General features: G+C 40.6%; 1 protein-coding gene across 1 annotated transcript in view; it reads left to right on the forward strand.

The window, feature by feature from the left end:
* LOC122815596 (serine/threonine-protein kinase 33-like) overlaps positions 1-27251 on the forward strand; it is a 1042607-nt gene that overhangs the window by 773169 nt on the left and 242187 nt on the right. Inside the window, exon 6 of the mRNA XM_044088227.1 lies at positions 4584-4669. Within this exon, the coding sequence (XP_043944162.1) occupies positions 4584-4669 (86 nt within the window). The remainder of the gene's footprint in view (positions 1-4583; positions 4670-27251) is intronic.

Genomic DNA, 27251 nt, shown 5'->3' on the forward strand with positions numbered 1-27251 from the left:
AATTTCTTCTGTAGTTTACTCCTTCAGACTGAATTATGTAAGACCTTGGTTCAGCACAAATGTCTCTCACAATTCCTACATGATCATAACCCTTTGAGGTCTGCATTCTAACAACTTCACCTTGCAACAATGACCGAAGAGACTTACTGGTTTTGTCATAGAATAACTTCTGTGAGTGATGCTTTTTTGATAGTTGAGCATTGACTGCCTTATTACTCTTTGAGGTAGGCACTAACTGCTGTTTGCTGATTGGAAGAGTTGTTCATGTTTGTATTGACATCAGTCTTTGAGGTGGTGAACCAAGTTTTGGTCATGAGGAATGTTTCGAAGGTTTAGTAAATTAAGGAATACATCAGTGCCATCTCTTTTAGACTTTTCCATTAAGTGCTTTGCACTGCCGACTGCAAATTCAACCAGACCACTAACGTTTTGTTATTCTTGACTGCTGGTTACCTGAATAAAGTCCCAAGATGCAGAAAATTCTTTAAACCATTGACTAGTGAATTGTGCACCGTTATCTGAGATTACTTTATGTGGGCTTTCATGGACCGAGAAGTGCCTCTTTAGTTTTGTAATTACTGTGATAGATGTCGACTTCAAACCATCCAGAGTATGAATCAATTAGTACCAGGTAATGTTGACCATTTCATTCAAAAATATCTACTGCTACTGTTGACCATGGTAAATCAGGGATTGGATGTAGATGAAGAGTTTTTTTTTGTTGATGTGGTTTGTTACTATAAGAATATCTCTCTTTCAATATCTTTAGACATTGAGGGCCAGAATACAGTGCCTCTTACCCTACTGTTAGTTAATTCAGTGCCTGGGTGGCCTCTGTGCAGAAGTTTTATATAGTCCTTTTGCTATGATTTAGGAACTACTACTTTTGGGCCTTTCATAATGATACCATCTTCCACTATGAGCTCATCCCTGAATGGGAAATACTGCTGAATCTCAAGTGGCAAACTTGTTTAATGTGTTGGCCAGCCTTGATTAAATAATATTACTCAGTTTTTGAAGAACTGGGTCTATAGCAGTGTGATTTCTTATCTCTTCAAGTTGTGATGATGAACTGTGCTGGACTTCCATGACTTTAAAATTGGCTGTTTCATTTTCATGTTGTTCAGTCATCTTTCTGGGTGTGTTTGACAAGGCATCAGCAAGATACATATGTTTACCTTTTGTGCAGACAATAGTAAAGCTGTACTTTTCTAGCTTTAACAGCATGCGTTGCAATCATGCTGGAGCTGTATGCATCGGCTTGTTCAAAATTGTTGCTAGTGGCTGGTGATCTATCTCAATCTGGACTGGCCTTCTGCATACACAATCATTGAATTTGAACCATGCAAACACAACAGCAAGAAATTATTCCTCCACCTGTGCACAGTGCACTTCCATTTGAGTCAGGGCACGGGATGCACATGCAACTGGAATGCCCTCCTGAAGACATGCTGCACCAAGTCCATACTGAGATGCATCACAGGAGAGTGACACAGGCTTATGAACATCATAGTATCTCAGTGTGGGTGGACTGGCAATTCCCCTCCTCAGAGTATCAAATGCCTTGGCACTGCCCAAACCAAGAGCACCCCACATATCCATGTGTCAGCTCACGCAATAGTGCAGAAAGATTACCAAGGCCTGGGATGAACCCTGCCAAACAATTAATCATACCCAGAAAACCCTGCAAAGATGTAACATTCTCTGGGACTGGCATTTCATTGATTGCTGTTATCTTTGATGGATCTGGCTGTAGCCCTGAACTTGTGAACATGTGACCAATGTAGTTGACTTCCTTCAGTTTAAATTTACATTTTACATTTTAAAGGATTTACCTTGAGGTTAACCTGCTCTAGAACATGGTCTAGAAAATTCCTGAGATTTCTGTTATGTTCCTTTTCTCCACTGGCTTCAACAATAATGTCATACACAATAACGGCGCAAGTATATCCAGCAAATATCTGTTCCATGGCATGCTGGAATACCTCACTGGTGGAACTGATTCCAAATGGTATTCTCAAAAACCTGTATCTCCCAAATGGTGTGCTGATTGTTGTTAATAAAGAAGATCTTTGAGCCAGTGAGATTTGCCAAAAGGAGTTCTTGGTATCTAAAACTGAGAAAACAGTTAAATTTGGCATTAGTGCTGCTACCTCCTCTACTGTGCCCATTGGATGATGAGGACATTTAAGGGCTTCATTTAAGTCTCTAGGATCCATGCATATCCGAATGTCATCTGAAATTTTCTTGTGGGCTACAACCATAGATGATACCCACTCAGTAGGCTCTGCCACAGGAGTACGAATACCTAAATTACCATTCTGTCTAATTCTGCTTTTACTTTACATTGCATTGTTACTGGGATCTTACATATAGGTCTAACAACTGGGTTCATTTCATGGTTAAGCTTCATGGCGTATGTAACTGGAAGCTTACACAGGTGTCTTTGAAGATGTCAGCATATTCTTCAAAGATACATTGTGAAAAACTGTCATTTTCATTTGTATTTAGATGGTGAACTTCTTTATTAAGCAAAATCAATTCCATTCTTAGGCTGTCTTCTAGACCTAGTAATGACTGTACATCTCTTCTAACTGCATAGAATTGTAAATCATAACTGTTACCTGCAGAATGGCAAGAAAGAACTACAGCACCAACTGTCTGAATTTCTTCACCACCGTAAGCAACTAGTTTTCTGCTGTTTCTAAAGTCAAGGTTCTCTCCAGCTTTTACGTTTGCATAAGCTTTTGTTGATATGATATTACATTTGAACCCAGTGTCTACTTTAAGCTCTACTGCTTTATCTTTAATTTGCACAGTGCAAAATATTTCAGTCTTCACTGACAAGGGAGAGTCCATTGTGTCGACTGGGCACAGAAACACCATCAACATAAAAAGTTTCATCACTGCCATCAGGATCTGCTACAGTCTCAATCTAATCCACTGTCTTCACTGGATAAAATGTATTATGGGTCTGTGTTGATCTGCAGAACTTTTTGAAATGATTCTACTGTTTCCATTTGTGACACTGATGACCGTAGGCTAAGCACTTTTCTTGTTTAGGTTCATGACTGCTTCCACAATTGTGACAATTAACAATGGGAGGTGGAGTGGCACAGCTCCTTGAGCTATACTTATGGGGCCGTATTGTCTTAGTTTTTTGTTGCACGCTGTCAACATTCACAGCAGCAGATACTGCAAGCATACTAGTATGGTCTTCTGTGAGTTCATATATCTGACAAATTTCAGTAGCTTCGCTCGATGTTAATTCACTATCACGTAGTAGAATTTTTCGTAATGTGTCAATGCTACATACAAGGCTGTCTTTTATTAAGTCATCTTGTAGATCCCCAAATCTACATGACTTTTCTTTAATTCTTAAGTCAGTAACATATGCTTCCATGGTATCACCAGGCTTTTTATTTCTCGTATTGCATTTATGTCTCTCCATCATTATATTCATTTGGGGCTTACACAGTTCTTGAAATTTATGCTTTAAACATTCTGGATCTTTGTTGGTCTCAGCTTAAACAATCACATGGCAGTTTTCTTCCTATCCTGCATAAATAGTGGGTGCGTATACAAAAGAACATTCTCTTCACACTTTATGCCCATACCGCAGATTTTCCAAATCATTTCCCTCTTACCTTTGTTGAATGACCAGTGGAGACATGGGTTAGAAGTTATCAGCAGTTTATTGTACAGCCAATATGAATCCAGCTGCATGCACATTCATGATTTGTACATAACTGCAGTTGCTTAACACCGCCCACCCCACGTGCTTCCTTAACTACAGTGGCTGTCAAGCTACGAAATAAGAAAGCATAGTCACTGTTCTACACCTTTCACCTGCTTGGGTAATGAAACAGCAAGTCTCAGAAACATGAGACTCAAAATAACACAACTAAAGTTTGAGCAGTATAAGGGTACCATGGGAAATGTAAGACAGAGGGTTCCCCTACATTTTGTTGAATGCTGTTTGTTCAACAAATGTAGGGCCTGTGGTTTAATGTCAACAGTACGGATAGTCGAGCAGTGGAAAAGTTGATGGTGTGTAATGTTGAGACAGGTAAATCGGCTTGGAGGGGTGATACTGTTTGTGCATGTGCATGTGAGTTAGGGTTAGGGTCTGGGATGGGTGAAGGAATAGGTCTGTGAGTTTCTGTATTTTAGAGTTAGGGTCAGGACTAGGTTATGAGAAAGCTGTAGTGCTGTTTGTGTGTTTATGAATGCTTGTGTGTCTGAATGTGTCTTGTGTAGTGGCAGTGTTACGGGAAGGTTTTATGAAGGTGTTGGCTTAGTATTGAAGGAAGGGGCAGAATTAGGGTTAGGGTTAGCGCCCATAAGTAAGGTGGTGCAGGAGGGCTATTGCCCTTTCAGTGAGTCAATTTGACAAATTGTATTTTGCTGAAATGTGACTCGACCAGACAAGTGTTTAGCTTGTTTATCTCACTTGCAAATGTGAGAGTATGCTGTAGGCTACTTTAAGTAAATTGTCTTCTAATCACATCAATAGATTAAATTTAGCAGTGCTTGTCCTAGCATCAGATGGTTTACACAACTTTCTTGTTCTATTTATGTAGGAATTGTCCACAGAGACTTGAAACTGGAGAACATCCTGGTGAAAGGAAGCACACCTGATGAAAGAGGAGTCAAACTTCACATAAAAGTAAGTTTTCGGCTCATTTGAGAGGTAACAACATAACTTTCATGAGTGATCTGGAGTTAAGTATGTTCACAGTCAAAGACAATTCTGCACTTGGAAGTAGTATGTCATAGCAATCTGTTTTTGTGCCATTGCTCTATCGTTTCCTTTATACACTGAAGTAAAGGGACTGAAAATTATACTCTCAGGTTTATTGATATATACCCAGGAGACTGCTACAAAATGACTAGTGAATTTGTCTGCACAGCAGAGTTCTAACTCCTACCTAAATGAACTAGTGTATTGAGGATTGTCATAAAAATAAGAACTCCACTTATAATGCAACTATACGGCCACAAGAGTATATGGTTGGTGGCTTTCAAATGTCATCAGTGGAGTTTTAAAATAATTTACCTTTGAGAATATATGTAAATATGTTTTTTTACAGGGCACAGTAGTGAAGTGTCAGTATACATAACAAAACAATGCATATGCAGGGTCTTGCCCCTGTAAAGACCGCATTTGATCCTCCTGCTTGTAAGTTTACTACAACTTACCTTCTAACCTATACTTCCTGTTTCTCGTCAACTACTTAGTGCGTACTAGGACCTGCAATACCCTCTAGCCCCCTCCCTGCCTTTCACCTTTAATCTTTTATTTTTTTCTTCTCCCTACCAACCTGGACTCTTTTACACTTCTTCCCTCTAAATAGAACGTTCAACTCATCATATAAACCTATCTTACGAATTTCACTAATTTGTATTTTTCAATTTTTATATGCAACTGTAAATAATTTATATCTGTATTTTCAGCTTTATATGCAACTGTAAATAACTTTTGTATCTAACTGTAAACACTATTGCAACTGTAAGCTTATTTTGTATCTAACTGTAAACAATGTATCTGGAGCTTTTCTCCTCAGGTCTCTGTTGAAAAAGGGCTCCTGCCCAGCCAGACTAACTCGGTTAACAAATGTCAAATAAATAATAAATAAATATGCATCTGCAGTGCTCTGCTACAAATGTAACACTGAAAAGTATGCACTGGGTTTGTTGGCAGTTTCCATGCTTTGCAACTGCAGATCCAAAGCAGACAGAAATGGCCAGCCATGAGTCAAAGTCTAACACAGGACACGTCTTGTCAACAACTATTTTTTAAGTTCTTGCAAATTCATATTTGTTACTTTATTATCGCTATCTAGTCATCTTTACCTAATGTCCCTTTCCTTTTTTCCCATTATCAGGGCTTGAATTGTGAGCCCTATCTTTGCATTATTTGACCAAAGTATTTGAGTTTAGTCCTATTATTATTATTATTATTATTATTATTATTATTATTAATATTACCTTCCAGTGAGCAGTCCGTGTTTATTCAATTAAGCATTGATTTTGTTTATCTTCGTATACTTCGTGGAATTCTCAAAAGCTTTCTCCGATACCACAGTTTAAACGCATACATTTTATGGTACAAAATATTGCATAAAGCCCAACCCTTACAGTTATTTGTTATTACTGGAAAAACAGTTATATAGCTGCCTTTGTTGACAATATGATGTTATGTTTGTTCTTTAATATCTTACCCAGATTTGTCAATTTTTTTTTCTTCAGGAGGAAGGATCGTTTAATCTCACTGCAGCAATCATCTTCTGCAAAGATCCATGAGGCCATAAAAATAAAAACTCTCCCTGCCTCCACTTCTTCAAAGCTTTTTTGCAATGAAGTGATAAGATTAACTGAAGTATTCTTAGTTTTTTTGTGATGAGCAGCAATCCAGCTTTTGCATTTTTGACTTCTACTTTCTTCAGCAGGGTCTTCAAGTCGTTGTAACTTTCAGCCATCAGAATCATATCAAACTGCATGTCTGAGATTGCTATTATTTCTCCCAGTAATTTTATTCCAGCATCTGATTTATGTAACCCGGCATTTATCATGTTATATTAAGCATATAAATTAAAGACGTAGAGTGACAACATACAGCCTTGTTACTCTCCTTCCTCAGAATGATCCAGTAATCTTTTCCACATTCATTTCTAACTGCTGCTTCTTGGTCTGCATACAAACTCCTCAATAGGCAAATAAGTTGACTTAGTATCACAATTTCACTTAGAGCATGGCACAGTTTATTATCTACATTGTCAAATGTGTTACTGGATTACTTGATAAAGCAAAAGTAAACATTTTTCCTGAAAATCCCTTTCTTTCATCCTTATCCATTGGATGGTGACAATAGGATCTCTTCTGAGCCCTGGTGCTTGATCCCCTTCTAAAATCAGCTCGTGCCTCTAGCTCTTCTTGTTTTTCATATTATTGGAGTCTGGCTTGCAAGATCGTGAACATAACCTTGCTGGCATGTGAAACAAATACCACTGTTCAATAATATTAGCACTGTTTAACACTGCCCTTTTTGTAATAGGAATATAAATTGACCTTTACCAATCCACTGGTCACTGTTGTGTGTTCCATATTTTATGCTGTAACGTTATGCAGAATTTTAAATATAATATAGACAGACTTCCATCATTTCCTGTAGACTTGCTATTTGCAAGGCATTCTGGGGATTATATAACTTCATTGTCCAAGATGTCTGATTCTAAATTAGAGAACATAGCCTTGTACATATCAGTGATATTGGGATCCTTCTTTTATAGTTCTTACTTGGCAGTGGGTTGTAGTTGGTATAATTATTAAGGTGTTTACTTCACAGAAACAAGGTACAGGGTTTGATTCTTAACTTTGAAAACTTAGCTATGCTTAACCCATTCAAGCTTGTAATGCCCTTTTCCTAGTTAGGGCATTTAATACAAAACTCCACTTGGGTATAGTTGACAACCTCACTAAACTGGGCATAAGCACCCACATAACTCTCTGGATTGCCAGCTCACTCATAGACAGGACCCAGGAAGTCAGGATTGGTGAGACCATTTCCACTAACAGGCCAATCACCAGTGGGGTACCTCAGGTCTCCATGCTGGGGTTGCTGTTATTTGTCATCTACTTCTATGAGGTAAAGGCTAATGTCAATGGCCTTTGACTGACAAAGTTTACAGATGACTGCAAATTGGGAGCTATCATGGATTCTCTTCATGACACAACCATTGTACAAGAGCATCTAACACAGCCAAATGACTGGTGACAGATTAAAACATAATACCAAGAAATGCATTATAGTACCTTTTAGAAAAACTCTCACCCAGGTTAATTACTCCATCAATAAGATACCCCTAAGAGTTGACCCAATAGTCAAGGACCAAGGAACATATATAGACAGTAATCTTGCTTTTGATTAACATGTGGCCAGGATAGTAAGAAAATCATTATATATTATCCAACTGATAACTAAGGGCATGGCATCCAGGTCCAAGGAAGTCATAGTGTCACTTTATTCTGCCCTTATCAGATCCATCATTGAATATAATGCCCCGTTTGGTATGTACCAGCCAAAATATATGCAATAGATGGAGTGTCCACAAAGGTTCCTTACCAGAAGAATCCAGGGTATAAACACATTGTCCTATATGGACTGATTTAAAGCCTTATCTCTACACTTCTGTCTTCTACAGGTTACTGAGAGTCAGTCAATGTCTGGCATACAAGGCATCCAGCTCTGATGGATCTTTTGCACATCCTCAAAATCAACAGCATCCGAACCACTAGATCTAAGGATATAAATTTTGCTTGGGGCATACATAAGAAATGTTGGAAAGACAGATATGTGTCTCAGAGGATCCCCATATTCTGGAAAAAGCTCCCTATCCATGTGTAGCAGAGTCCATCCCTAACCCTATCTAAGGGTCACCTTGACCAATGGATGGGAAATGAGAAATTCACCTGGGTCTGGCACCTATATCTCTGATAGACAGGAGCAGACAGTAATGCGTGAACTAATGTACCCCCCACATATCCTCTAGAAACTTCCTAACAAACAATGCCCCTGCTACAAAATGCCCCTGATACATAGTGACACAGCTGTGTTGGATTGCATGGCTAGGTTTATAAAGGTCTTGAAGGTTATTAGCCAAGCATATAACTATGAAACTATGAACCAGTGAATATATTCTTCCTGCCTCATCTGAATATAGTGTTTGCTATGGCAAGCAAATTATCTTGTCAGACTTCTACTAGTCTGTGTGTCACTTCATTTCAAACTCTAAACTTGCCTAGTATTCCAATTATTCTTTGACAACTAAATTTTGCATTCTAATCACCCATGATGAATGCAAATTTTTTGTGTTGTATCAAGATAATACTGCAGATCCTTATAAGGCTTTAGCATCTCTATTTAGAACACAGATTGTGGGTGTAGTGTTTCCAATGATGAAAGGCTTCACTTGGTGTCTGAATGAACACCTTCTATCATTGGGTTGCATCCAAGCACTGATTTTGGCACCTTTTTAGTAACTATGGGGGCTATTCCAATACTTACGTAACATTCTTGACCACAGTAGAAAACCCAATGATTATCTGATGCAAGACAGCCCAGTGCAGTCAATTTATTTCACTAATTCCTAATATGTTGAGATTTATTTTTGTCATATCATATTTAACCACACCAAATTTACCTAGGTTCATAATTGTTATGTTCCATACTCCAGTGGTTATCTAGTTCTTTGCAACATCAGTTAGCACCTCAGCAACTGTGCATTATCTTGGTTTTATTCCATCTGGATCATAAGCTGTAGAACTACATATACGTATTGCCTGCTAGTCCACAGTCATATGCTGGACACCTTCAGAAATGAAGGTCTTATATTCCAGTGTCATTTCAACATGTTTGTATGCTAGTTTTTGTCCATCAGGTTTGTGTGGTAAGTATACCTTCTCCAGCCGACTCTGTCACCTCCATCTGTCATCTGATTTGTCAGCCATGACCAACAGATCTTGGGTTTCTCTACAAGACAGACCTCATAGCTTTAAAGAGGTACACAAGCACTTTCACTAGAACAAAGTAATGGTCCAGAAGAGCAAAAAAACAATTTACCAAAACAAGCTATGTGGCATGTCAGCTCTTCAAAATAAGTGAGCTGTAGAGGACCTGCATTAGATAACTTAAGCAGAAAGCCATTTTCAAATAACAAAAGTTTAAAACAGCATTAATTTATATTTTTAGGCCCCACTGCCCCGGATATAAGAAGAATGTCTCTATATATAGTAACATCTTTGTAATCTGTGTCACTTTAAAGGACTTACATTTTTTCCTACCTGGATTCCCAAAGATCATAATGTTATTTTAAATGTTATTCAATGTTGTAAAATCAAGCATGAATTAGTATGAGGACACATTTATCAAATGCAGTACTTGTAAGAGAGTTAGTGATTCTGCAGAGAGAGAGAGAGAAATCTAAGCATAATATTATATTTCTTAACAGTATGTTTATTTGGTCCCCTAGTGAAAGAGTATCCCCTAGAATACAGCCTGTTGAATATGGAATTTAACTGTAGATGTGCTTTTAGTTTTGAGTCTAGAGTTAAGATTATTGCAGTTGAACTGGTGTTAATTGGAGTTCTTCCAAATTGCCCATAGTTTTGTGTGTGTTTGTGTGTGTGTGTGTGTGTGTGTGTGTGTGTGTGTGTGTGTGTGTGTGTGTGTGTGTGTGTGTGTGTGTACATCCTGTAGCAGCTGCAATGATTCAAAGATAATATTACAAACTCACAGCCCTAGAGTGGGCCTTCAAGGAGTTTGTGTCTAGCACCCATGGGGCTGAAGTTGGAATTTGCCAGTGTAAATTAGTTTGCATACCTCTCAGTCTTATTGCCTGGGATTCTACTCACTGAATACTAGGGTGGGTTATGTCTTCAGTGTAAACATTAACATTAAAAAGGAAATAAAAGAATGAATGAATGAACCTTATTACAACTAAATAAAATGGCAACACATTTAAAGAGTTGAAAGAAAGAAAAAAAAAAGAAGCACAGGGACTATGCTTGTGGCAGAAACATATAGGGATAAAGCCCTAACTATAGCTCAGGTGACCTGAGTTCAATTATTGGCTCTGATGCTTGATGGCATAGGCAGGGAGAATGGTCACCCCCATACTGGGGTGCTGGTTATGCAAACTCTGCTATACCATTGAGTTTATTTTCAGCTGGATGCCAGGGACAAAGCGGATAGTGTTATCCATAGGAAGCAGGGTCACATGTGGAGGTATGGACAACACACCAAGAAGGCCACTGCACTCTAACCCATGGGATGGTAAGTTTATGTGCCGGGGGAAGTATTAAGCTTTGGAGAAAAACTCGACAGTAGCAGTAAGAAACTGCCACATATATCTTCATTCTCCTCACAAGCCCAGAGCATGGGTCAGAGTTAGTTCAGTGGAGGCAAACTCAGGTTCTGTAGACCCAGTGGTGCAAAGATGCACTGTAGGTAGCTGATACATAGGATCTTGCTTCTTCAAAATCTACATGCTATACTGAACATGAACCTGAAGAAGGTATGATATAAGCCTTTTTGGTGGACACATTCATGGAGTTAAAACCCCTTTTATTAGCAAGAATTAAAGCAGTGCAAATGTTTATTATACCATTGCTTTTTTGGGTTCAGACACTTCTCAACTCCAGTCTATCACAAATGGCAAGATAAATAAACTATTGCCATAAGAATAGGTCTGGTGACACAAAGTATAGCGGATAATCCCAGATTTTTCTTTTGCATCACTTTTTGATGAAAGAAGGGATTATAAACCTATATGGGTAGAGTTTGAAGTGGATTTGTTAGGGATAATATCAGTGTGATAATTAGCTGCTATGAAACTTGACTGCCACAGTATTTAAATCATGACTTCTGATAACAAAAGCTCATGCTGCTTTAAGGGTTCACAGGTCATGAAAAGATCTGGGGATCCACCGTACGATTATGAGACAACCCATTTGTCAAAAGAGACCCAAATCACTGACATTGGATTCACTGGAAAAAATGTAGGCATGAAAGACTTTTCTAACCAAATAAAAATGTTTAAAAATAAAAGATTGCTAGGTATATTTTATGAGCTACAAAGAAGAGGCAACCAAAAAAGGTGGGCAGATGGAATGTTTTCAATGCAGATACATGTTAGCCATATCTCCAGGCACAAAATATGTAACTTTACACCCAATAATTGTATGTATCGGAGGTAATGGCACCAGAATAAATAATGCAAAACATTGGTACCAGCTGTTATCAAAACACCCTAAAGGGAAGAGAAGACATGCCATCATTTACAAGCACATTAAGCAGACAGGACTCTGAATGCAGCTGTAAAGTATGAAGGTAAATGTGTTCAGACATTAAAAGCTTTCCTATCGATCTATGAGAAAGCACTCATATTTATTCATGTAGGGTACTAGACTCCAGCTTATAGCATGAAGCAAGGCTTTGCTGTGAATCATGGTTGCTAAAGCTGTAACTCTATGGAGTCCTCACTGCTACATAACATTTGGGGCTTTCCATCAGAAAAAAAAAACACTTTGGAAACATTTTGTCACTACTTTCTCTAGTATCCTGTCAGTGCTACTACTGCTAGTCACCAAAATCGTCTTAAGGGTCTCTCAGGATTTAATAAACATCTGAACTGAACTGCCAGGACTTAGTTACTAGCAATCCTTACAAAGGTAAGAACTCACATAATGCATTGAAAGAACCCAGAAAATAGTTACTATTGTGATTTTTGATTTTTGATTTCTCTCCTCCATGAGGTAGGTCCTTTAGCATCCCACAGGTAGTGTGCATGCTAACCCATACATATATCCCACTAACCAGTACTGGCAATGTTAGTGGCACAAACATACCCACTCATCAGATTTTATCCAGCCTTGAGAGACAGTATCTCCCAGCTAACTGACTTCCAAGACCCCATATTTACAGAGAGAAAACCCACTAACCACTACAGGCAGGCTGAGTAGCACAAATGCATAGTCATCTGATTTTATCCAGCCCAGAAAGACAGGATCTCCCATCTGACTTCCAAGACCCCATATTTACAGACAGAAAATTATGAAATAATATTCTTATACGCAAATACTGCAATAGAGCTCAGTACTAGATGATATGTAATTTTCTTCCTAGCATGCACACTGCTAATAGAAAATATACTTTCCCACAGCCCCTACCTAGTACCTTAAATAGACTCTTTTTCTTAGTATTTAACTGCATGAAATAGCCTACCACACATTTTATACCTCCTAATCAGGAAAGAGTCACTCACTAATTTGAACTAATGATCTGGACTAAAAAGAAACACAATTTAATAACAAAAATTATGTTCACAAAATTTCTCACACTAATCCCTTACAGATAGTCTTTTATAGCTTTGCTTGCAACATTGGTAACTACCATCCTATGAACAGAATCTAATTGTTAACCACTATCCTATGATCAGAACCTAAGTCTGTACTGAGCAGTTCTGTTTTTTTTTCCTTTCATTTTGATTAATGCCTAATATTGGTTCTATCTTCCATACTGCAGAGCTCCATTCTCCACTGATTATTTTTCTTGGTATATACAAACATGCTTTCTTCCATAACCCAGTCCTTCCTCTAAGGTTTGCCACTAGATGATGCTGTCCTTAAATTCAACTATATATTCCTGGATATACTTAACAGCCTAGCTTCCCTTAAAAAAAGAGTTAAATCTCACCAAACACTTTGGATTTCCCACTACAGCTAAGCCATAATGCAGAAAAGGGATATTGCGTGGAAAAATTGGATGAAATTACAATCCCCAGTTCAGCTTTAAATGCACAAACAACTTCATAATCTTACAAAAACAAAAAGTCACTGATGACAAGAAAAATACTGTCGAAACCCACACATAAACCAATAAAGCAACCCCAAAAAAATTTTGGAACACCATTATAAAATTCTACATGCTGGTTCACCAAGCATTCCTACCACTTGTCCACATAACTCACCCTTAGAAACTGCCACTAAACTGCCACTAAATTAAATTCTTACTTCATAGAATCCATAGCTACTCTAACCCAAAACTGCCAAAAATCACACTCTACACCTTCATACACTCCTGCCTCTAACAAACGAACTTTCTCTTTAAACCCTGTTCCAACTGCCTACATAAATTCTCCACTGACTAAAACGAAGCCCTGCAATCCTTCAGCTGACAATCTGCCAGTCAAATACTTAAACCTAGTTGCTACAAGCACAGCTTAGCCAGACACCATCTTAATTTATAAGAATCAATAGTCCGTTCTACTTGGAAACAATTCTTTTTATCATTCCACTTCAAAAAGGTAGGAACTCCACTGAATTATCCAGCTATAGTCCAATAGCAATCCTGTCATACATCTCAAAAATACTTGAGAAATGCATCCACAAACAACTTCTTGAGTGTCTGCATCATGAAAATTTACTATCCTCTACCCAACATGACTTTTTCCTGAATCACAGCACAAACACTACCCCAGATGCCTTTACAGATACCATCATTAAAGCTAGGAATAACAATAACCTGGTATCTTCCCTTTTTGCTAGATTTCTCCAAAGCCTTCAGCACTGTCTCTCACATCAAACTTCTCTCTAAAATGTCTGCTCTTGGCATCTCTAACTCTATTCTCAACTGGTTTTCTAGACACCTTTCTAATTGTCGGCAGTCAGTTAAGTGGCTCTCTGTCTCTCATTTCCTCACAGCTAATACTGGAGTACCACAAATCTCCATTCTTGAGCCCATCCTATTTAACATCTTTATTAACAATTTGCATATATTCTCCTGTCAGCCTTTACTCATACAATATGCTGATGACTCTACTATTATCTGTTCATCTGATAATCTCCCACATCATTCAAAAATCTTTCAAATTCATTGAAAGCTGGCTTAGCGAAAACTAACTTTTTCTTACCCCCCCCCCCAAAAAAAAAAAAAAACTACTACTATTTCTCCCAAAATCTCAATCTCACCTCAGATCTTCTTTCACTATTACTTCACTTGACAATACTATAACTGAAGTAGTATCACATACTAAACTCTTAGGTATAACCATTGACGATCAAATAAAAGTCAGTCTACTCATCTACTCATACATAATTGTATTAAGAAAAAACACATCAAAAACTCGACATGCTCTATAGATCGAAAAGGTCTTCCTTAACAATACCTGCAGACTTTCTCTTGAAAATGCACCCCCTTCCTACTCTTCTTTATGCCTCACCCATCCTAACCAATATACAAACCACCATGAAAATAAAACTTGAGTCCTTGCTACAATAACGTTTTTAGACTTGCTGTTAATCAACCTTATAATTCACACCACTGTCTATTTCTAAAATCTTTAAACTGGCTTGAGCTACCTTATCACCTCCGCTGTTTGCTCATTTCATAATTTACAAATCTTCATCTTGCCCAGTTTTCTTCACATATTACATTCCCAACCACAGTCTTAGGAGCTCATACCAACATCTGTTAGAAATCTACAAACCTAAAAGAGGCATACTCCATGGCCTATATAGTAATTCAGTGGCTTTAGCCTGTAACAAAATTCCCATTGCCATCAGATCTATTACAAACAGTCATAGATTTAAAAAAGCAGTAAGAGAATTTCTTTGTAACACCTGGCTCTTTTCATGTCTTAACCCTGCTTAAGCCTCACCACTAATCTCCTTTCATCTACCCTCCAGTACCATTACTCACCTCCACCCCTTCCTTTTCTCCTCACCCACCTCCTCTCTTCCAGCCCCCACCTACTTTACCCTTCACCATGTCATTAACTCAACCCACATGCTTAACTTAATCTATATCTCAGTAACGTCTTGCATTCCTCTTTTACTAACTTATAGGTTCATAGGTGTCTACTAGGCTCATGGCCCTGGAGCCTTTCGCCTCTAAGTAGGTGATATGAGACAGAGAATATATGGAGTTTTTTGGGTCTGTCCATATAGGACAAGTGTTTAAGGCCTAAGATCCTCTTTGTGAGGTATTTTTTGTGGCCTCTCCAGTTGTTGTAGGTGTCTAGTAAGGTACATGCCAAATGGAGCATTGTACTCGATGATTGGCCTAGTGAGGGAAGAGTAGAGGGAAACAATGACCTCTTTCTTCCTGGATGCAAAACCCTTAGTAAAGAGATGTGCCACATAGAAGGACTTTCTGACCACAGTGGCAGTGTGGTGGTCAAAAGAGAGGTTGCTGTCAACCTGTGTTCCCAGATCTCTTATGACGCCTTCTGTGTTCAGTGGACTTTTTTTCCCTACTTACTTGACTTTTATACTACGATTACTGTACTTCTTCCTACTGCCATAACTATTCTTCTCATTGACTATACTATTTCTTGTACAAATGTTTTATCCAAATCTGTATTACTACTATAATATGTTTGCTAAACTTTATTCCACTGAATTACCTGCTATTTTCTATAGTTTAGGTACTGATTGTAGATTGTAAATGATTTTCATGTATGGAGCTTTTATCTCTGGGCCTCTGCAGAAAAAGGGTTCTATACCCTGTCAGACTATCCCAGTTTACATACATACATACATACATACATACATACATAACACCAGTAAGACAGAAATCCAATGATAAAAACTGAAAACCAGGCACTGAAACCCCAGCGAACAGACAGAGAATTCACACGTAGTCCACAGATAATCCACTGAATTTATCCTGTGCAGCTGAAGGACAAACAGCGCCAGTCCTGAGATTTTTCGCCAATCGATATGATTACCAAAGTACTACCGATGATCTGCTGTAGTGACACACACCTTGCGATGGGTAATAAATTGTACTGAGTTACAAATCTTGTCTGTAGACTGCTTAAGGTATAATTGTTCATCAGTTAAGTGAAATAATCTTTTCCACTTTGGATGAAGTACAAATCACTGACTGTTAATGAACCAGGCTTTGTGAATGATTCACTGATTAATAAAAGAAACTGTAAGTGATTTCTTCTCAGACATAAATCCACAAGACTACATCAGACTCCTTAACAGTGCCTGGTTTTCAGTTTTTATACATACATACATACATACATAAACAAATTCTCCCATATAGCATGTTATTATTTCTGAAGATGTACATTTCAATTTAAAAAGATGAAAGCACTCAAATAAACAATAATGACACATATTTGAGTTTCAGACTTCATATCCTTCAGAAAATGTATGCTAATGTAAAACCTGTTATTCTAGTAACTTTCTAAGAGCAATAATTAAAATCTTTTACTGAGGTTTGACCTTTACCCTTTAATATCTTTGACTTTGTCCATATTGCTTGCATAAGAGGTTAAGGTATGCCCACTAGGTGTGTAAGTAAAAACTGAAGTACTCCACAAGCTGTTTGAATATCATCCAAGATACCCAATAGTTTTCACCACTGCAAATCGCCGTGACCTTGCCATATGACCTCACAAGTCACTGGATGAAGGCCCAAAAATGCACCCCCAGGCTTTACTGATACTCATGTAGCAGCCCAAATAAACAAATGAAGGCAAAACAAACCAACCTTCCAGCTACCTCCAACAGAAACCAACAAGTAAATAATAAATCCCAACATATCCTGCCAGACAGAAATGGGCTAATTTACTTAATATAGTACAGAAAGGTGTTACACCCATCTGATCACCATATTTGATACACTCAATCAATTCAGAAGTCATACCAATGCTTTATGATTGAGTAGCACACCATTCTCCCTCACAATGTCTTCAGACCTTAAAGCTCTCATAATCATAATAGCAAACTGTCCTGTTGAAATTGGCCTACCCACCCAGTCATGAAAAAATAATTCTGTTAACTTACCTCTTGCTGCTTTCTTCCATGCTAATCCCCATACTAGTGAGCACAACAGTAACACCCTGTCTTTATGTAGAACCACTTGCTGGCCATTATTAAATGAATAAGACAAAGACAAAGACATGTTACAAAGACATACATCTGGAGCCTTTTTCCCCGGGCCTCCGCTGAAAATTGGCTTCGTTCCAAGTCGGACTTTCCCAGTTAATAAATGTTAAATAAATAAATAAAAATAAATAAATAAATAAAATAAGCTTAGATCTGCTTATCCATATAAACATTCTTATGTCAGTAAAACAGACATACTTTCATCTAAGGCTACCCAGCAGTTTGTTGAACTAGAATGCCCTTAGATACACGACTAGTGCTTAAGCTGACCATAGCATATAGAACTCAGCCTTTTAACAACACTCATTACAAATGCTTCCACAAGAGGAGCCTAACATTAACTGGCCTACCATGAACTTTCATCCAACCTTTAATATCCTTAAAATACAACAGTGTTTGGTGAAATCGTTAATACCAGAAATGTGGCTGCTGCACTTGAAGCAGTCAAGTGGACCCTAATGGTTTTATTTGTCTCCTCGTATTCACCTCAAAACCACATTCTTCACCAACAGCTGAACTGATCATCTCCATTCAGCCCTCAAAACTCCCTCCATAAATGGTCTCAGCACAGTGTTGTAAGACTGTCTTGCTGATTTAGTCAAGGATGTTGTGCTAACCATCCTGCTACCCTTAACCAACTGCCCAGACCTCTCCACTGCAGCTTCTGGACTCACTTGTGCCCATATGATGCTAACTTCTAAAACCTGTGGTGCTGCATTTGAGATAAACTGTCAGCAAGTACGTTAAAACATGCTGAGATATGCTGAGTTGAAAAAGTAAGGCTAATTCTGAGACAATGCAATACAAACTTTCTTAATAAACCCTGCACTATCCTGCACTAACTGGGACTTGGTTGATCTTTTGTCCAACAGATGAGCCACTAACAAGTTGTCAGAGTGAAACATTGAGTGTGTCACTTTACCAGAGAGTGACTTGGGGCAACTTGGAATTTGGGCTAGGATTCTTAATGGTCTTCTGGACTGCATGCTTAGCAACCCTCTATGAACCTATAACCTCCCTTCATATCTTAATCTAACATTTAGAGCAGAGGACTAAATCTCTCTGACTTGTTAATAAGCTACCTCCTGTGCCAAAGGTGTAGGATTTGAAAATTTATTTACCTGCTGTGTGACCTTGAGCAATTTACATAAACGGGCAGTGCTTTGGGGCAATTTGGAATTTGGGCTAAGCTCCATAATGATCTCCTGGACGGCATGCTTATTATTAACCTATGAACTCTTCTGTTGCTCATCTCCTTTTGCCACATCATTACAACCACACAAATTGGCGTGAGCTTCAAGAGTTAAATATTCTTCCTCCGCTCTAAAGGCCAACTATTCAGACACTTCTCCACAAACTATTTGCCCTTAAAAATGTTCCCATATCAAACCGTCCAGCAGAATCTGTGTACAACTGCAATTCCTATGAGAATGCCCCTTCCCCTTGCCAAACTGACACTCCATTGAAATGGTGGAAGCAGTCCATCGAGATGGCCATGCCCTCCTTGACCAACTTGGATACCTTAACCCAATGATGGTCATGTCTGGTTCACCTCAGCAGATTGGCTAAGGATCTATTAAATGTCCTCTGAAGAACTTCTTCCCAGCATATGAAGATCAGCAAACCGAGCATCTCCATTACCTCTCTAACTCTAACTTTCCTGTTGCATAACATGCCTTCCAGCTTATCCTGAAAAATAGGAAAACCTGCAATGAAACCCTGTACGAGATCCCAGGTGGTTTCAATGTCGGGGTACTCCTGAACGAGACACATAAAAACTTCTAGCCTGATAAGAGAATGAGTTTGGAATGGCTTCTTCACAATGAGAGGACATGTGCACAAATCTGCACACCAACCATACACACCTTCTGGCATTAAAGGTCCAAAAGACCTGACACTGATTCTACCCCTTCAGCTGATGCCCTAGCTTGAGCACCAGGTCGGTCTAACATTTCATGTAACCAGGAGTCATGCCCTCATTCCCACTGTAATAATGTATTCACTGCATTTAACTTTCAAACCTTTAACTTTCAAAAGTTCTTGTCTTACCATGGCCAGGTGTTCCCCACCACCAAATGCTGGCTCTCCATTATGATCATGGAAATAACTCAACAAGGGCAATCAGTGCTGGCACTGCCGGTGCTCCTTCTCCAGAGTGACTGTCATTAAATAAACAAATTACTGTATTGATATATTGATATGTCAGTAGACAGTGGTCTTTTTTCATCCATTCTCAAGAACAGCTGGAGTTTTATAAAAGGTAATCCAGATTTATATAACTTAGAGACAAACCCAATAAACTCTAAAAAAATATAACACTTTAAAGAATATTTAGATAGTGATAATACTAGGATAGAGGTCCACCAGACAAACAAAGAATCTAGTATCTTTCTTGTGTTATTTATCAAACCTGTTGGTTTATAAATAACAGTAAATGTATCATTTTAGATAGTATCTCACAATAAATTCTAAAAATAGGTTTACTTAAAATACGTAGGGCAGGATTCATGAAGGCTTGCACGGAGTCTAAGAGTAGTGTAAGACTCCATGCAGCCCTCGCGATCCAGGAACAGCCCGAAATTCCGTGTAAGAGACCAGCTAAAATGTCTCTTACACGGAGTGGGCGTAGATATGCTAATCACCTCACTTGCAGCCAAAAGGCATGCAAATGAGGAAGATTAGCGATCCACGAAGCCCAAAGCAGCCCGTGTAAGAGCCGTTTTAGCTGCAGAAATGTACTCAGTTGACAACTGAGTACATTTCTGCAAATAACACAATGGAGCCATGTCAGCTCCAAATAAAGGGTGCATATGTGTCAGGCAGTATGCCAATGGCCAAATATGTGGCCATTGGCAAGGTACCCTATGTAAATATGAGAAATAAATATAAGTTTAAACACAGCGCAGCCCTGGGCAAATGGGCTGCACTATATAAAACATAAAAATGAAGGTTATAAACCCACAAATGTGGGTTTTATGCAATACATAGATTTACAATGCAGGGACCAGCAGACCAAAAACAACATGGCCACCGTTTAGTGGTTGCTAAGGGGGGAAGCTGAGTCTAAGACATGTAACTAAGCATTAGTAGGCAAGCTGATGTAAATGAGTGTTAGAATACTGAATTCCACTGTCACATAGCAAATGAGCACATTCTGAGTAGTGTAAGAGATACATAAGGGGGAGGAATAGAGTAGGAGATAGGTGACATCACAGGGGGGAATGGCAGAAAGAAATGCAGTTCATTGGAGGTCAGTGTTACATGACAGATGTCAGACACATATCATGGAAAGAGGAGTGCCACAAGATAAGCATGGAAAAGTCAAGAAATGGAAGGTGTACACTGTTGCTTACACCAAAGTTTCTTGCTGGGCGTGCATGCGCACGTGTGCACGCCATGAGGCGCGAGTAGGGCAGTGTGCGCGTGTGTACAGGCAGACTGAACATGTGGGAGCCTGTTGGCAGACTTGTAAGACTGTTTGCGCTGGTATGTGCGCATTTTAACCCGAATAAGACAATTCTAAACCGTCTAACCATGTGTGCGCGCGTGTAAGCCACTGTGAGCGTGTTTCTGCTGGTATGCGCGTTGCTCCCCCCTGTGGAAACAGAAAGGAAAAAGGAAGCAACAGAATTAGTAGGAAGCTAGCAGGGAATACTACTGGAGCTAGCAGATGAAAACAATTAGAAGCAGGCAATTACACAGGCAGAATAGTAGCCCAGCCAAGCACTTAAAACTCTGTAAACAGCAGTGCAGGATGTTTCTCTCAAGAGACACTGCAAGACAGGAGTAAGCTATTAGAAGTGAAAACTGAAAAAGCTGAACTCAGAGCAGAAATGCTAGGGGCTGCCATAGCTGTCATAAGGAGACATAGGCTACTTGCTGAGGGTGGTGACAATGCAAATGGTGCCAGACAACCCACAGTGAGGAGACGGAGAAGAGTGTACAGGCCCAGGGTCACCTACCACGGGTTACATGAGCTGGAGATCGTGGAGCACTATAGAGTGGACAGAGACCTCCTGCAGCAAATTGTTGAGCTGTGCAGGCCACACCTCACACACAGAACCAACAGAGGGGAACCCATCCCAGTGGAAACCAAGGTATGTGTTGGCCTAAGAATACTAGCAACAGGTACCTTCCAGAGACCAACTGGTGATATGATGGGGATATCACAGGCATCAGCCTCCAGGGTACTGCACCAGTTCCTGGATGCCATGTCAGCACATGTCGGTGATCATGTATATGTCCCCAATGCCCGTGAGGTATTGGCCAGCAATATGCGTCTCTTCCAGCAAATAGCGGAATACCCTGAGGTAGTGGGTGCAATAGACTGCACGCACATACGCATCAAAGCACTAGCCGGTGAGCGGGGTAGGGCCTACATTAACTGCAAGGGCTTCCCCTCCATCAACTGCCAGGTCATGTGTGATGCCCAGGGCATAATAATGAATGTGTGTGCTGGCTGCCCTGGGAGCTACCATGATTCCCATATCTGGCATTTGACGCAGCTGTACCAGACATTTGCCAATGGGGACATCCCACATGGACACCTAGTGGGGGATGCAGGTTATGCACTGGAGCCGTGGCTGATGACACCCATCAGAAATGCACACACACCTGAACAGGAATGCCAAATGAGGCACACGCACAAACACGTAATGTAATAGAGCATGTGTTTGGGCTGCTCAAGTCACGGTTCTGGTGTCTGGACACATCTGGTGGAGCCTTGCAGTACTCACCAACTACATGTACCCAAATTGTCATGGTATGTGCTATGCTACATAATATGATCTTGCGAAAACAGCTACAGCAGGACCAGCATAGGGCCAGGCCAAACAGCCCCCCACCATTGCCAAGGCCATCACAGGCAGAGCGGAACTTGGAGGAGGAACAACCTGAGCCTGCCCCAGTAGGCAGAAGGAGGCGTGCCCAGTATGCCCTGGCCTTGGCAAAAAGGCAACACATAGCACATACACTGGCTCAGTAGGAACCCTGGGAATGATACTCCTCTCTGATTCACTCATATAATAACAGGGATGCCTAAAATGACATAACCTGCTCTCAAACATGTACAGGGAGTGTAGTATGTGCATCTGACAGAGGCAGCCCTGCAGCACCACCTGAGGCATGAATGCCATGTGTTAAGCAATGTAACACCATGTAGTATATGCAAACTTGATGACCCTGACTAACATCCTACCCTCACCAAGCATGATGCCACAATATGACGATGAGATGATCAATTGCAATAATTGGCTGAAGTATTGCAGTTAGTCAAAGGGGATCCAATGTGTGCCAGCCTGGGATGACATGCTGAGCATGACATGATGCTCCACCTGCTAGGGGTGGCGTGCACCTATCAGTCCAGGCCTTATGGATACTGGCAATGGCTGTTGTTACCCACAGCATGCCTTGAATAGGTAAGGCTCAAAACACAAACCCACCTCCATAGGTATCACAAGGGATAAAAACCTAGATGTAATGCTACCCAATGCCAGAAGTCTAAACAGCAAGATGCATGCAGTCTAAACTCCCCCAATATGGGGAATGTTGATATCGGTCCTGTAACAGAAAACTGGGTCAAGGCTCACAACAGCACCCTAACACTACCAGGTTACACCTCATACTGTGCTGTACAGCCTCAAAACATGGAACAAGCTAGAAAAGGAGGGTGACTAGCAATAATTGTCAAGGATAACCACACCCCCATGTTGGTACCACAACAAGAAGCAGCATGGACTAGCCATGGTCAAGTAACAGTGGCTAAAACTGCCTCCCAGTTTATAGCCTGCTACAGACTACCATCCTAACACCAGGAACTGCACTTGGCCTACGTTGGAATACATGAATATATCAAGCCCTCCAAACCACATTATATTGGGTGACTGAAAATACCCAAACATAGACTAGGAGCATTATACTAGCTCCAACACTGTAGGACAAAAGTACCTAGAATCCATAAACCAAAATGCCCAGGAACAACGTACCACTCCCACAAGAGGGGTAAGCATACTGGATGTGATAATCAGCAACATGGGTACTGGATGGCAAGATGAGAAGTGTATCCCTCACTGGTAAGACCAGACCATAGAGTAATCACACTGGATATGCACATCCTGACCACAGTCCCTGGCCAGAAAACCACAGTGAAAAACATGTGTAAAGCAAAAGTTGCACTCCTCCAAACTGATGTGGAATCCATTAAAGGCCCTGTGCAGGTGCAAAATATGAGCCACACCTCAGAACCTGTTATACAGGCATTCCATGAACACTGCCAGGGATGCTTGGATTATGCAATCCCAAATAAAACCAAGACACAATGCCATACACGCAGGCATCTGGCATGGTGGACTCCAGCCATTACCAAACCATGCAAGAGAATGAGGAAGCTACTACATGATAGAGCAAACATAAAAAGGGAAGTAATCACTGATCAGTAGTATGGCAATAAAATATGTCCACACATACAATCCACTAAGGCCAGCTACAACAAGTTGAATCTGTGAATCTTGAGGCAATGTTACACCTGCCCCAAGTACACAGACAACCCTCACCTCCCCCCAAGAAATACAAATATATGTGAGAGATGCAACCATTTATCCAAACCGGAGGCTGAGCTCTCTCAACTCAGTACTGTCAAAACTAGTCAGGAGGAGAAGGTAACCACACACACCACAAACCCAGTCTCACATAGACCTATCACAACTGCAAACCAAAGACATAAACACAGAAAAACATTCCCGGAGGCCCTAATTACAAACACACCACATCAACAGAGGCCTCCAAAGCAGACACCCAAGCAACCACTACCTCCAAACATAGCACATGCAACACATAGTACACAAAGCTGGTGTGCCAAACAGTCACAGGCCAGAAGGAGAAACAACATGCCTGATACAGTTGTAATAGGTGACTCCATAGTCAGACACACTACTGTCCCGCTCACCAGACTGAACAAGGGAAAGGGTACAGTAAGCTGCCTGTAGGCTGCTACAATATGCCACATAACACAAGTATGCAGGTCACCCCAAAGCAAGTAGAAATATGATGCAGTCATTGTCCATGCTGGCGTGACTGACCTGAGATGTACCTCCCCGGACTACATAAAAAGAGACATAGATGAGCTCTCCGATTATGTAGTCCAGGCCGGTATGACACTGACCGTGTGCAGCATCCTACCCTCACCAAGAATGATGCCACAGTACAAACACAGAATGATCAGCTTTAACAAGTGGCACAATTACTGGTGTCATTCCAAGGGGATCCAGTGTCTGTCTGCTTGGGATGTCATGCTTGACAAGCCACGCTGCTGTTCCAGGGATGGCTTGCACCTGTTACCCCTGGGCGTCTGGATATTGGATAAGGCTCTTGCCACCTCCATAGAGCCTTTCGTAGGCAAGGCTGAAAAGACTAACCCACCACCATAGAAAACATAAGTGGAAAGAAACATAAGGGTAATGCTGACCAATGCCAGACATGTAAACCTCAATATGCATGCTCCCGAGGCCCTTCCCAGTATGGAGAACATTGATGTCCGTGCAGTGACAGAAACCTGCAGCAAGGCTCCTGACAGCACACCAGCACTACCAGGTTATACCTCATATCATGCGTTATGGCCCCAAAACCTGGACCAAAACATAAAAGGAGGGGGAGTATCCATATTCAGCACAGACACCCACACGTCCAGGTAACTGACAATGCACGAAGCATCGGAGACCACCCATGTGCAACTAACCATAGGCAAAACTGCTGTACAGTCTGTAGCATGCTATAGACCACACTCTCACACACAGGAACCCCACCCAGCTGTCCTCAAGACACTGGACAGTATGAATGTCTCACCAAATAACAAACAAGGTATTCACAAATTACCACATTGGTGGTAATCCATTATGTATGGAAGGAGTAATCAGGGACCTAGGGACACAAGTGGACAGTAACCTGTAATGTGATACTCACATTGCCAATGTGGCTAGGAAGACTGTCTATATTGGACACCGTATCATGAAAGGATTCACATCTACATCAACAGAGGTCATTGTGCCCCTATACTGTTCTCTTATCAGACCCATAATCTAGTACAATGCCTCATTTGGGATGTACCTTACCCGACACCTGCAGCAGATAGAAAGACCTCAAAGGTACCTCACCAAGAGGATAAAGGGTCTCAAATATATGTCATATGCTGCCTGGCTGTAGACACCCCAGCTGAATGCAGTCACATACTGCCTACACAGAGGCATTGTATGCCTGTTGTACAAGGCCATGTCCAACACAGGAGTAATGGACATGCTCCACCCCAGAAAACCCAAATCCATCGGAGCTGTGAGAGTGAGAGATGTCAACCTCAACACATAATGAAATAGGATGTGCTGGAGGGACAGATACATAACCCAGAGGCTCCCTACACCTTGGAACAGAATCCCACTCCATGTTAGGCAGAGCCCCTCACTGACTCTCTTCAACAGGAATCTTGCCAAGTGGATGGATGATCGTAGATGTACACTGGGGGTCTTCACTGTGTCACGTCCAGACAGATGCACAGTAAAGTAAATCATAAATGGCCATAATATTCACATAGTAAGGGGTGGCGAAAGCCACACACACTCTGGCTAGGCTTATAAATGCCCTAGGGTGGATAGCCTAGCATGAACCTATGAACCTATGAAGATACAAATTGTACAGGACACTAAGGATAATCACAAGGCTTTCTTAACTGATGGTAGAAACCTTGTTGGGAATTCACAGATATGCTCTGAATCACTCAAATATTACAAACAACATACCAAACACACACACATATTGCCAACATCCAACCTGACAGGTGCAGTGCAACCCCCCCCCCCCCACCACCAAAATGCAAAATATCTATTCCAGCAGAGTGCTGGCCCCCTGACATTGCAGATGCTGAGGTAACAGCCAGCATCTACAAAGCAAAACACACAGCATCAATGGTATGAGATGGTATCCTGGGCTGAGTTCAACATGGACTCCAAGAAGAATGGAATGCCAAATAACACTACTTCTCAATGTCAGCCTTACCAGAGGATATGTACCCAAAGAGCAGTGTACAACAACAGTGGTCCTTCTCAACAAAGGTGTTGCCTGAATGGATACTGCAAACTACCACCCCAGAATCCTGACAAGCTTGATCTGCAAAGCTATGGAAGGGATCAGCATGTACCGCAGACATAAAGATATTGGGGACCTACTGACACTGGACACTACCCACTGTGGCTTTCTTAAGTGCAGATCCTGCCCCTTAAACATGTTTGACTCATTTGAAACAGTCATTAAGGTCATTGATGAGGGGAATGTGGTCCACACAGCGTAGCTGGACCTTGCAAAGGCTTCCATACAATACCCCACATGTTCATTATAGATAAGCTCACCAGCTTAAATATAAACCCATATGTCAGTAGAGGGGTTGCAAACCAGACCAAGGACAGAACTGACATGGTCAGAAATGCTGCAGCCATGTCAGACTACAAACCAGATATAACTGGCATCCCACAAGGCTTGGTCCTGGGACCTCCCTCGTTTGGTATATATATCCCATAGGTACAGGCCAACATGGAAGGACTGTGTCTGAACAAGTTTGCAGAGGACTACAAACTGGCCACCATATCTGACCCTCCAGCTGACACAAGCATCCCACAAAAGGGCCACATAGAAACAGACAACTGGTGCCATAGCCATGTTAGCAAGCTAATTGCAGAAAAGTGTATAGTCAACCCCTGTGGATATACAGTAAGTGCCCACCAGTTACCACATAGGTGTTAACCCATTAA

This window comes from Protopterus annectens, chromosome 11.part0 (assembly GCF_019279795.1).
Source record: "Protopterus annectens isolate FY-2018-M chromosome 11.part0, PAN1.0, whole genome shotgun sequence".
Taxonomy (NCBI): domain Eukaryota; kingdom Metazoa; phylum Chordata; order Ceratodontiformes; family Protopteridae; genus Protopterus; species Protopterus annectens.